The sequence below is a fragment of the Aulonocara sp. 'chitande type north' Nkhata Bay genome, linkage group LG10 (assembly GCF_057382095.1).
Source record: "Aulonocara sp. 'chitande type north' Nkhata Bay isolate Kocher_YH1m ecotype deep benthic linkage group LG10, A_spYH_male_GT1.1, whole genome shotgun sequence".
NCBI lineage: Eukaryota > Metazoa > Chordata > Actinopteri > Cichliformes > Cichlidae > Aulonocara > Aulonocara sp. 'chitande type north' Nkhata Bay.
Window position 1 is genome coordinate 2547677 of NC_141353.1, and position 13500 is coordinate 2561176.

Consider the following 13500-nt stretch of genomic DNA (forward strand, 5'->3'; position numbering starts at 1 on the left):
TCTGGCTGGCTGAGCACTGGGTCAGCTGTAGGGCTGTATGCGTTCAGCCTTACAAACTGTCTGAATGTGTTTAACACCTCATTACAGAGACTGTGTGAAGCTGCAGTCACCCAGCACTGGTGGCTCTGCACTGCTGCCAAGCACACACTTAGCTCAAGTGTTGTTGGTGCACACTGGCAGAGATTTGGCTTGAGTGAATATCCATGCAGGTAGAGTTTGGAATTCTTCAGCGTTGGCTTGTAGGAGGCATACATTATAAAGGATCAGCCATGTTCCTCATCAGAATACAAGGCAACCACATATGGGCTTCCTCAGGACGGACATATTTATACCAACTGTGCTCATTTCCAGCACAATGTATTTTTCTACAGATGGTACTAGAGCTGTTTTGCATGATTTGCAGTTCAATAATAACCTTTCTTACATCGTACTACGTCTTGGTGCAGTCCCTCATCCTCTGAAACAAGCTGTTCGCTCCTACTTTCCTATTAAGCCTACTTTCTTCTGCTTGGCTGCCCCTTGCAGAAAGAAGATTTGAACACCAGGTAGAGTGACGGTTTCTGTGCCCACAGGTGTCTTTATGTTTCTGATGTGACTATATTAGGAATATTCTTTCTCAATGATGTCATACAGAGGCAGGTGTAGACGGGGGGTCGACTGTATGTCGCACAAAACAAGACCAAACACATCAGAAGTTGAATTGCTCACGGCAGCCTCCACAGTGCTGAAGATTACTGGGAGCGAGACTGTGACGTCACCCATCAGTCTCTCGTATTCGCTCATATCCGCTTGCTGCACGTCGCATACTTTCTAATCATAAGGAAAACAATAAAAGGAACAAATCCAAATGCAGGCTCATGCTTTTCCTCCTCCACACGCACTCGAACTTACAGCCATGTAATTTGACATCAGTGTTTTTCACACACTCAAGAACACAGGCCAAGTACTGGGATTTTAAAGATAGCGTTTTGTTACGCTGCCTAACTGAGAGGGAAAACATACATTATGTTCTACAAAGGCTTTAACCTTATACTTATATCTGATTCATGATTCCTGCTTTCTCCTTTTTAAAGCTCTGGGACTGATGTGAGGTAGGAAAGGGTTTTGAATTTTTGTAGCATTTAGCAGCCAGCCCCACTTTGCTGACATTGCTGTGCTTTTTCTTCTTTGGGTCTAAATCTGTTGGTGTTATTGATCTTGGCCTACCGATTCAAACCCAGCTCCACCATCTCTTGGTCAGAACCCCGATGTTTACCTTGATCCATGAATGGGATCTCTGTGTTGTTCTCGTAGGTTTTGGACCGTTCCATCATCAGCTGGGTTTTGAGGTGTCACCCTTGTCTCCAACTCCCCCACTATGAGCTGTGTTTGATAAAACCTCCCTCTGATACTGTCAGAGCTGTTGATTCTGGTGCTCCCCTAACAGACACGGACCATTTGAGACCAGAACACACACATGCAAAAACACACTGCAAGATTGATGCAAAACACTTCAGTCCATCATACACATACTGTACCCTTCATGCCATACAGTGTGCACATTATTCTGGCAGCTGTTGACATTGAAGGGGATTTATGTTGAGTGGACCTTTTTGTTTCAGTGCCTTTATGCCTCTACTTGCTATTAAGCAAGCTTTACAAGAGCCACGCTTGGTCTTTGTCTGGGTGTCTCATATTTGAAGAGCTTCTACTGCCAAACATATTTTTGCTTTAAACCTTATCAAACCGCAACTTGTGTTCACACCGTCCACCTGCCAGGTGGGGTGACAGTACCACATCATCCTGACACAGAAAAATGCAGAATTGAACAGATCAGCTCCATCAACGCTGTTACGGGTCCTAATCTGGCTTCAGATGGATATCCTTACAGTTACCACTGGTCTCTGTGTTGTGAGCTGAGAGACGAGTGTGCAGCAGTCCTCTACAAAGCCTCACTGCTCTCCTGTTGGTTACACAGTGAAACTTATGTCTTTGGGTAAATAATGCATATAAATATAATTTGGGGAATTTTTATTGTGTACCGTATTCTTCGGACCATAAGGCGCACCAGATTATAAGGCGCATTAAGTGAAACAAAAACAGTCAGATAAGTCAAACTTTCCTCAACTCATTCTTCTTGCTACTCCACTTCTGTACCATTGATTCATTAATGCTGCGTTCTCTGGCAGCTGCTCTATTCCCATGTTGTTGCAGTATATTAATGACTAACCTCGCATTGTGGATGGATTATCTCAGTTGTTCTCCTGACTGAAGTTTGGTCCGTTTACAGCATCCTGCCATGCGATTGCATTTGTCCCTAACCACCAGGAACCTTCACGTTAACTTTTATCGAGTGGAAAAAAGTTGGCGTTCATCCTCCAGCTTCACTGTGTTTATGTTATGCTAACATAGCTGTGTCGCTAGCGATCACGTAGCACATCATTATATATCAGCTAGCCCAACTTCAGCAACCCTACAAACGTCACTGCTGTTTATTTTTCTGTCTTCATTTATGTTGGAAGTGATAGCAGAGCTGTACGTTTGAATTCTTTCAGAAATCTCTCAGTCAGAACATGCTATATCATGTTTAGGTGGAAGCTAGCGAGCTAACTTCCTGCTAACTTCTAACTCCGTTAGATGTAATACATTCTGTTTTCATGGATGCCTGGATGTTAAACTTAATTGTTACACCTGGTAAAGCAGCAACGCTGATCATTTTATTAAAAATTAAAGAATTTAGACAGTTTGTAACTCTCAGTGATGCTGCAGTGTTCGCTTGACTTGGGACCTGAAACGGACGGAGTTTAGGACCCAGATTCCTCTGCGAGGCTCCTGACTACAGTAGCTGTAATGCTCCAACAATCCATCAAGCGGTGCGGCTTCGTAGCTTAGCAAAGTCGTGCTAAAACATTTTTGACAGAGTTTTGAGCACCATGTAGCACAGAAAATCGGTTTGAGGTCAGTGAGCACAACCAGAATTCATACATGAGGCGCACTGATGATTTTTGAGAAAATTAAAGGATTTTTAGTGCAGAAAATACACTCTTTAATTGTGCTTTGTAACCACAATCACTTCGCACACTTCATTTAAGAGAGCCCCACAAAAGCACCGGATTGTGAAACCTAAATGTTAGGTGTGGCTACTGTGCCACTACAACAAAATTTACCACAAGAAAAAAAAAAAAAGCTTGTATGGATGTGTCTGAAGGCCTGCTGACGACCTTGAAAACATCTCTCTTCTTCAGGTAAATCTAATCTTTGACCTCAGAGGCCTCAACATTTATTTCTCCTTAATTCCTTTTTCAGTTAGGCCGCTTATCCATTAAGTGCTCGTATATCAACGAGCTGCATCTGAGTGCATCCTGAGTGAGTGGACTGCCATAGTCATGTGCGCTTCATCTCTTCACCACAGAAGTGTTTAAAAAAGAAATTTGAGTGGTTGCTGTGGCACCCAAGTGGAAACAAAACAGATGTAAGCCGATGTAGGCAGTGTGTATGTGATAGAGGGGCCTCTGAGATATAAGCTAGACGTGTGGCATGATGCTCCTCTGCTGTTCAGTGATATAGGTTAAATAAACTCCCCGGGACAACTGATGGCTTGCTGTGACATCACTCAACTGTTGGAGGAGACACGAGTGCTGGAGGTTCAAAGTGGCCTTGAAACTTTTTCTTTTTCTTTTTTTTTTTAAATGTAAGATTTGATTGTATCATCATGAAATAAAGTGCTGTGGCTAAAAGGAGGGGACTGTTCAAGGCCAAATATAGAAGTCAGAGAGAGAGAGATCATGGGAGAATGTAATGGGCTTTCTAATGTCCTGTCTTTGCCCCATTTCATCCAGATGTTTCAGTAACGTGTTTGCTGTTTCTTGCCACCCGCATCTCATCTCCTGTCTTTCCACACACTTTACATATTAGCGCACATGCCTGTTATCAGGGAAGACTGCCCACTCTGTGTCCAGATGAATAATAGTCTGAAGGGGAGAATAGTACTGTGTCATGGCGAAAGAATGCAGACTTCTTCTGTAGGTAATATTTCTATCTCCTATAAACATGGAGACTGTGCACATGTGTCAGAGTTAAATGCGACGGTGCCGGCCCACCATACGCTACGTGTAAGGTTACGTGTGGCTCAGTACAACGTGGTAGGTTGTCAGGAGTTAATGACACAGCATGTGGCTCCCTTGTCTTGCAGCTGAGATATCAACATGGACTGACCACCCCAGACCTGCAGCAGACACTACCCAACCTGAAGAACTTCCTGGAACATGGGCTGATGGTGCGATGGTAAGAATGACGCAGACACTTTCTACAGTGGGTTCTAAAGATGATTCAGAAATCTGCTCTGTGTTTGCAAGAGACACATGCAGCTTCACATGCAAGCTGTGATTAGCTAGATTCAAAGTATAGGCCATGCTCCAAGTTAATAGTTTGTAAAGTTTACTAAGCAGGGCAAATGGACATGGACAGTCTCAAACACGCCAACTTTGGAGTCGACATTTTTGCTGGAGATCTGCTAACAACGCACACATTTCTAAACACACAAGCTGCCAATTTACATAAGTAATGACCAGCACGTTTTTCAAAAGCTGAACTATTAGAAAGAGGACAAAGTCTTCAGTCTGACACTTTTCAACACTCACTTACAAACACTTTTGTCCCTGTTAGTGATTTTAACCATGAAATGGGCCAAAGTAGGCTAATAGCACTGCTGCCAAAACAAACAGACTACTTTTGAATTAGTCAGCTACTCAGCAATAGTGCCATTCATGTTTTGTATCTTAAACCAGCGTCCTCAACCCCCGGGCCATGGACCGGTATCGCTCCGCGAGTCGTTTGGCACTGGGCCGCAAGAGTTGACGCTCGGGTGTGACATTTATGGTTTTCAGGGTTTTTATCGTTAACTTAATTTCCCTGGCTCTTTTCCCGCATGTTATGAATAAATCGTCTTTTTTTTTTTTTTTTGGTACCGGTTTTATTTTGTTGTATTTATCCGCGACACCTTACAGGCCGGTCCGTGGCACAAAAATGGTTGGGGGCCGCTGCCTTAAACAACAGATTAATACAGAATATACAGCGCAGTAGTCGGGTCATTAGTAGGAAATGAAAATAAAGATCTGATGCAGCCATTCGTTGCGTTTGTCACATAGACTGTTATTTACAAAAGACTTTGAAAGTGCTGCTAAAAGAATACTTTGTTTTAAGTTATGATGATGTAACGTCCCTGCACATCATCATTCCCCTACATCTAAAAAAAAGGAGTGGGTAATGAGTTTTACAGCAGCTACTTTGTCCACTGGAATGCTTAGATCTCTGCTCCAGTCTTATGGCCTGTGAGTAACCCTTTACTAAAACCTGAGAGTTGGTCTCCATCAGACTTCAGCTCCACTTCCCTATAAAAGAAAAAGCTGTCTTTGATCTCCTCTCCCAGGGTCAGCAAAGGGGAAAATGTGTATTACACACATTAATTGAATAATCTTTTGTTTTGAAAGGAAAGACGCCATGAAAAGCTCGAGCTCTCAACTCTGTCCCACTCCCAAAAAATCTTCACGGGAAGTGGAAGAGCCCAAAGACAGATGAGATGGTCTGCTAACCCTGGAGCTGTGTGTGCGCGAGCGCATGGGAGGTTTTAAAGAAAGTGGAAGTCTTCTGCAGCGGTTTTCCACAGCCACGCTCTTGTGTGACAACGAGACCACAGTGACAGAGAGGAGTTGCTCTGTACTGACTCAGAAGCCATCAGCTGAGTGAAAGAAATTGCCGTTCCCATCATTTTGAGCAGCACTGAGCCACAAACACATGTTACAGATTTATCTGTCATTAGCACTGTCAGAAGATATAGAGCTTCAGCTATGTTGCCACAGCGATTAGACGGTTCGGCATTTGGAGAAAATACGTACGAACTAGATTGATGTTCACTTTCGTTTCTGTAGAGTAAATATGAAGCAGCCAGCAGCTGATTAGTTTATTTTAGCACAAAGACTGGAAGCGCACTCTGTCTGCCTACAGGCACCTCTGAAGACTAATAATTGATGGCGTGCCACAACACTAAGTCGTCTTTAAACCTCTCGTACATATTGAGCAAAACTATTTTAGTTACGTTTTGATATTTTGCCATTTAGCTACTCAATACAGCAGAGTACAACAGGAAATTGTAACCAATATTAGACATAAATATGTACATATTTAAATGAAACCTACAATGGTATGCTGTCCATGTTTATGTTCTGGGACTCAACTCCACTGGATTTATGTTGGTGTGGGTTCCCAGCCTTACAGGTCATGGTTTTCTACGAGTTTCAGAGACTAGTTTGATGCTGTTTCATCCGAGAAGCTTCTTCAGTTCAAAGACCAAATCAGAAACTCAGACATTTACACTGATCCAGATGAAACCATAGAGCCCTTTGTTGTGGTCTCACTCTTCACTTGCAGTCCCAAAACTGAGACAGTGGAGACGGTCAGAAAATGACTACAGCAAGACAGCGCCTTAGAAAACAGAATTAGCTTTACCCCCATCACTGTCAGACCTCTGCCTTACAAACAAATATTTTAAATATTCAGTTTCAATTTTTCAATTCAATTTTATTTACACAACGCCAAATCACAACAACAGTCGCCTCAAGGAGCTTTATATTGTAAGGTAGACCCTACAATAATACATACAGAGAAAAACCCAACAATCATATGACCCCCTATGAGCAAGCACTTTGGCGACAGTGGGAAGGAAAAACTCCCTTTTAACAGGAAGAAACCTCCAGTAGAACCAGGCTCAGGGAGGGGCGGGGCCATCTGCTGTGATTGGTTGGGATGAGAGAAGGAAGACAGGATAAAGACATGCAGTGGAAATACAATAAAGGTTTCTACAGACAAAAACATGGATGTGCCACGGGCTCCCCAGTGTCACCCACTGTGGCAAACCTTGTGGAAGTGGAAAGTGAGGCTCTTTGCTCTTTTGAAGGGACAGTACCTAACCACTGGTACAAATACGTTGATGACAAATCAAAACCCAAGAAATAGAATCCGTCACTGTTCACATCAACTCAGTAAATAGAAACATAAAATTCACCATACAAAGAATAATAGTTTGCCATTTCTGCACTGTGCTGTGTACACTGAGGAGAATGGAAACCTCAATGCTGAAGTTTATCGGAAGCCCACACACGCAGACCAGTATCGACTCTTTGACTCCCACCACCCTCCGGAACACAAACTTGGAGTAATCAGGACTCTGCATCACCGGGCAGAAAACGTCCCCTCTGAGGCAGAAGGGAAAGAAAAGGAACGCATGTAAAGAAAGCTCTTTAAACATGTGGTTGTCCCAACTGGGCTTTCATCCAATCAGCAGAGATGCACAGTAAAGAAGGTCAGACACCAGCTAGGGTGAGCAGAATGGACAGATCCACATTGGGTCAGTCTTTCGAGGATGCCAATGTTCACATTTTGGACAGAGAAACCAAATAAAAGAAGTCGATTCTGTTCGTCTAACGTAGTGTTTGTGTTTGCATAGTTGAAGCTAGCACCGCTGGTGAACAGCGGGCTGTGAGGTCAGTTTAATGGTCAGAAACTGTCTCACAGTGGTGTCCCCTGAAACCTCTGCTGATAATGACCACACCCGTTTTCACACACTGCCTTATATGATGAGGAACATGATCAATAGTGGGTCAGGGACCCTCTTAAGGAGCAACTCCCATCAGGGCTTAAATACCTCGGACTCTCCACCGAGCTCTTAGAACTGAAGAAGCTTCTCAGATGGGAGCTGAAACGTCTGAAACCTGAAGAAGTCCACTTTAAGCTCCTTAGATTTCCATCTTTTTAGTTTATTAGTTTCTACTTTTTAGTTTCTTTCTTTGGATTTTCTGCCTCTGCTCTGACTTTCACAAATAGAAACCAGTCCCTGTGAGCACCACAGCCTCCTCTTCTAATTGTGGAATGAATAAAAACAAATTGTAGGCCTCCCAAAAAAATCGTTCCTAAAACTAGATTCATTCTTTAATCGTTCCATTAGGTGTTCCACCTAAATTGAGCGCCCCTGGCTAAATAAATGGTTGCTTCTGTAACCTACTGTTACCCAAACCTGCAGTAAGTCACAGGAAAAATGAAAATCTTAAAACAGCAAAAAGCAGCTTAGTAACAAAGTGTAGTCATAAGACAAACGTTCCAGTATTTCACTGATGTAATGTTACTTGTATAACTTCTATAGATGGAACATTCCGTTTTTTTTTGATTCGCCCAGATGAAAGTCCGGCCTGACACAGGGCTCTGATGAAAGAATCCTCTGTAAAGTGGTGTGAATGAACAAATCTGTCAACTTCTGACTGCTGCTTGAAAAAAGAAACTATCCACCTTTATTGCTCCTTGATCGTAATGTGCGTACATGTATGTTTTCAACATTTTATTTGTTCATTTGTGTTACTTAATAAGTTGACCCACACATTTTGTCATAAAAGTACAGCTTTGTTGGACGCACTGTTGCTTTCTGTCCGTGTCAGTTCCGGTTCTTCTTCCTGCCGGGTTTAAAAAGGCTGAATTCAGAAGGAATGCCTGGAGCTGGGACTCGGCTTATGAAATATGGATGTTTTTAAGAGGCTACGTGACAGCTGCAGGTAATTTTGCTATATAGCCCGTGAGAGGCAGGCTAATCAGCTGCCTATCCTCCTCTTTGCCACCTTTTTCTTCCTTCCACACATCATGATGTGGTGAAGGCTATGACAGAGGGAACTGTTTCCAGAACAGATTTGGAAACATTTGCCTCCTACATATAGAAATAATTCATACCCACACCACGGGTGCATAGTGGGTTCATCTTGGATATTTTATACAGACCGAATGGAAAAGCAGAAAGAATGCGTGTAAGAATCGAAAAGAGCGTGTCATTTTTATACAGTGGGCTTCGTGATGCTCATCTGGGAAACTGCTGATCATATCTTAATAGATTTCCAAACAGTTCTCTCTCAGAAACACATCATAACATGTCAGAGTATATACAATGCAGCCCTGGTGAAAAATGAGCAGTATAGTTTTTTCTCCTCTAATCTCGCTGAAGGATGGGAAACAGTGGGGGAAATGGTGAATCTATTATCGAGAGGCATATAGAGACAGCACCAGAAACCAGTTCTTTGTAAACTACGCAGTCTGTCGACATCAAAGCAAACACGTTCAACATGGTCCCATTTGCCGCTCCACATCCGCTGAGGGCCTGGCAGAAGTTCACAGGGTCCTAATCCCACTCCGGTGCCTGGAAGCAGGGCTACGTACACGTGTGTGGGGGGAGCAAGGTGTGGCAGGGCGCCTAGCCATGCACATTCAACGCCACAGCTGGTGGATGTGAATCTTCCCCAAACCCCACAGTGACTGAAGTTAGCAAAAGGATTTGTGTTGCATGAAGTACACCGAGGGTTGTAATATTTAGACAGCTGCGCTCCTGTCAGTGCAAAAAAAAGGAAGAGAAATTCTTGAGTTATACACCTAAAATAAGCATTTGTAAGGGACGTTAAGCTTGACAGGTTCTCTGTGGAATTGCTGTATTTTTGATCATTTCCTTTTTCGTGTTCTCCAAGCGTCCATTCCTCCTTATTTGGGAATACATTTTCTCTTTCTCACCTTTTTTTAAAAGTTGTGATACCTTTTTGTTTTGGTTTTTAATATCTTACATTCTGACAATATGTAAGATAAATATAAATACCCCTCCGCACACCGCGTGGTCGTCTGTGGCCCAGACACCTGAGTTTGACAGCCACTGACCCAACCCAGGCTTTCTATGCATCATAAGTGGGGTTTGTATACTGCTCGTCATAAATAGTAGAGAGTACTGATGTTTTGAGGGGACTGGATCACAGGAAGACGATAGCAACATGCATACTGCATACGCAGTATATCAGTGTTGCAGATTTTGTCTTTGTAATTTCTGTAGCACATCAGCACCATTGAGTAGTGCGAGGATGTTCTCAGCTTTTGTTCCACATGCTGTGCTGTGGTCAGTCTGTCTTCAAAGGCCAGACAGTCAATAAGAGCCACTCTAATAAAGCAAAAAGAAAACTTGGCTTCCTCCATACCACGTATCAGGTTTTTAGTCATGTTTACTTTAGGGAAATCCCTGTGAAACGACTAAACCACATCAAACGCACAAGTCTTATCTGCTGTTGTTAGCTTTGGCCCAAAACCTGTGACGCCATAGCAGCATTTGGATATGATCGGGGGCGTGTTGTGAAGCCTGTCAGGGGATTAGACAGTAAGAAGGCTTGACTCACCAAATTCCTGAATCGCCTTGAAATGTGCCAGGTTTGACAACAGCAGTGGAAAGGAAGAGAGAAGGCAAAACGCTTACGAGGGAAGGCAGCTATTTCTGGCTTGGCAAGTCAAGTTTTCGGCTTGATGATTTAGACAGAGGCCTGTTCGTAGCCTTTATAATGTGTAGTTTGTTTGAGGATGGGGCCCAGTGAGACTTAAATGTCTCCTGTAGGTGAGCAGCTTGTGCTAACTGTGGAGCTGCACAGCATACATTAGGGAGCAACAGGTCTTCTTCCAGTCAGCGTGAAATGTCAAGCTCCTCGTATGAGTCCAAGCTGCACAGAAAGTTTGAGACCTCAAGCCTATTACAGCATCTCATCTTCATAAGTGGTGTACACGTGGAGGCCAGTACTCTATATATACATACTATATATGTATATTGTGTCAAAAAAGAGGAAAAGATGGTGTCATTGGTGTTTATACTGTATGTAAAACAATAAGTTTGTATATATGTTCCAGCAATGCATTCAGTTGGCAGGTTGCTGTGATCCTTCACGTGCTGCAGACTGCAGAGAATACTGTAAACAATGGAGTCAGAGCTGCATTATGTAATGACAGCACTTCTAAGTTACCACCAGCATCATCTTCACTATTATTGGAAAAAGCCCAAAAAAGTATGTGATCTGAAATATGTTTAAACACAGGTAAAGGAGCTCCGAGGCGTGGAAGAATATCTGTGCGTCACCCGCGGTTAGTAACTCATCTGACGTTCTCTTACAAAACTGTTGAATTTCAGGTTAACTGTGGTTCTGATATTTTTATATAGTAACTCCAAATGGAAGTGAAGCAGAACTTTGGTTTACTGCACTGCAGGCAGTTTACTTCTTACCTGAGTACATCTTCATATACTACAGACCTAGAGGTCAGTGTCTACTAACCAAACAGACAATAACACCCCATTCCTGGAAAAAAACCCACTCATAATAAGCTCTGGATCTATTTAACAACACATAATTGTCCTGTGCTGCTTACTATAAGCACTTGGCATTATTTAAATACGACCACTTTAAGTTCCGGCTTTTCCAGACAGCTTTAGGAAGTGTTTTCATGGCATGATTAATCGACACATTCTCACATATGGTCATACACATTTAACCTAATTGCCAGTATTAAATAGCACGAAATAGCTGTAACAGTTAAAATGTTTTACGAAAAAGAGAAATGTATTCCTGCTCGTAGGTTCTCTTGGCTGGCTTCCTCCCCGACACACCCAGTCTCCTCTGTTGCTAATACTCTGCCGCACAATTTGACACAAGTAATGACAGTAATAGGAGCCTAACCTTGAAACTGAGTGGAACAAAGTAACACGGTCCAAATACAAAACTCCTCATTCTGTAAAAGACTGTATGGTGACCGTGTGATTCTATGCCAGTGTCAATAATGCATTGTTCTCTGGCATAGATGAAATCGGAGCAGGCAGGTTAAATGGTGAGCCAGCTGGAGGGAGGAGTGGAAGAAAATAAGCGATACCAATTAAAGTCAGAGGCTTCTAATCAGCCGCTGCCGAACAGACATCAATCGGTCAAACTAGAAAACATAGTAATCGTTTACTAGCTTGTTATAAATGATGCGCGGAAATCTTCCGATTTTTACTCAGTCTTCTTCAGTTTCCAAATGTGCATTACAATTCAGTCTGAACAACATTTTCCAATTACTTAAATGGAAAATGACTTCTCACGGCATCTGTCTTTATGCGTTTCCACTGGTTCAGGTTTTGAATCTTTTTTTGAACTGGCTTCCAAGGAGGCCATGATGGTTCCATTTGGAAAGTTACAGATAAGTGTTTGAGATGGCAAATCATTCAGCTTCTCGCTCTGCTCCTTCTTCTTATTGATCTTTCCAGAAAATTAGGTGGTAAAGAGCACATTGTTTCCAATTTGCCCAAATACGCTTTGCCTCAGGACCGACCATGTGCCTGTTGGAGGAGAGCAGTTGTAGCAGATGATGTGTTTTGGTTGACCTGTACTGCCAAGTAAAGCAGAGCCTAGCTCCTGTCGACCACACTTGGGAGGAACTCTTTCACTGGATAACGTCATTACCTCTTCCCTTTATTGTTTTTTAAACCTGGCCTTGTTTGACGATCCAACGTGTACATCTCCGCGTAAGCCTCCAATTAGCTTAAATGTGAGCCATGAGGGACAGTATCTCCAGGTTGTTACAATAAGCAGTTTCATACTGGAGCTTCAGACTGTGAATGTTTCTCATTTACTGCATCACAGGCACTTTGAAGTTTGACACGTTTCTCTTAAGACTAGACGAGCTTCTCCACTCTGCTTAGCGAGGTGTCCTGCCCGTGAACCCTGTCAGGACCACCCTGGCAGGGTGCCTGAGAGGGTCAGACCCAAGGTCCTTTTTACAAGCTGTCATGGGTTTGGTTGTGAAACTGTCCATCAGACTTTTGGGTAACGCACGTGTCAGCCAGTGCTGTCATTACTGATGTCAAATGTTACAAAGAAGACTTCCTCGGTGAGTGTCAGCAACAGGAAGGACGTCTGTTACGACTGCATGTCTGACTGATCAGAGATTTACCCTCGATTCACAGGAAGGTCCTGCTTCAGCTTTAACCCCGGCTGTTCTGCACCAGAACGGTCATTTTTAGCAGAGTATACGTGGCCTTGGCTATCGGAAGAAGCGGCGAGGCGCCTGTTTAAATAGATTTATGGCTCCAGTTCATGGGCGGGGCGATCCGAAGACTGTTATCTGCGATGGAAGAAAATGTCTGACATACTTGGGTCGGCGCCTGCTGCTTTTCCCAGCAAGCAGAAGTTGAATGTATAGTGCTCGCACAGACTGCACAAATGTTTTCTGAATGGTGTGAGGGGAAGTGACCTACAAAGAGCTGCAGCTGCTGCTCTCCTGGACCAGGGGAAAGACTTCTTAGGATACTTTCTTCTGTTGGCTGCAGAATTGATCTTTGATCTGTTGCAAATACGAACAATATGTTATAACAGATTTTAACAAACTGTGTCAGTGTAAAACAGTCTTTTGACGTTGAAAAATACTGTTTGTTATCAAAGAGGAGCAATGATAAAAGTTCAGCACTGAAAGTTGTGGTGTCATTTGATTCTTCCATAACTCTATGCTTTACTTGTGGCGTTAGATTGCTCACTTCATCATCAGGTCCGCTCTGCTCTGGGAGATTGCACTGGCCGTTGTTGAATTGACCTGGCTGCATATATGTTAACAAAATTGTGTGTTGTTAGTTGATGGCCTGCAGACGCTTTCATTGACAATATCACA

At 43.0% G+C, this 13500-nt stretch overlaps 1 protein-coding gene across 1 annotated transcript in view; it reads left to right on the forward strand.

Moving 5' to 3' along the window:
• The window catches only part of uvrag (UV radiation resistance associated gene), a 92509-nt gene that overhangs the window by 75891 nt on the left and 3118 nt on the right, over positions 1 to 13500 (forward strand). Inside the window, exon 14 of the mRNA XM_086307790.1 lies at positions 4172 to 4263. Coding sequence (XP_086163916.1) covers positions 4172 to 4263 — 92 coding nt within the window. The remainder of the gene's footprint in view (positions 1 to 4171; positions 4264 to 13500) is intronic.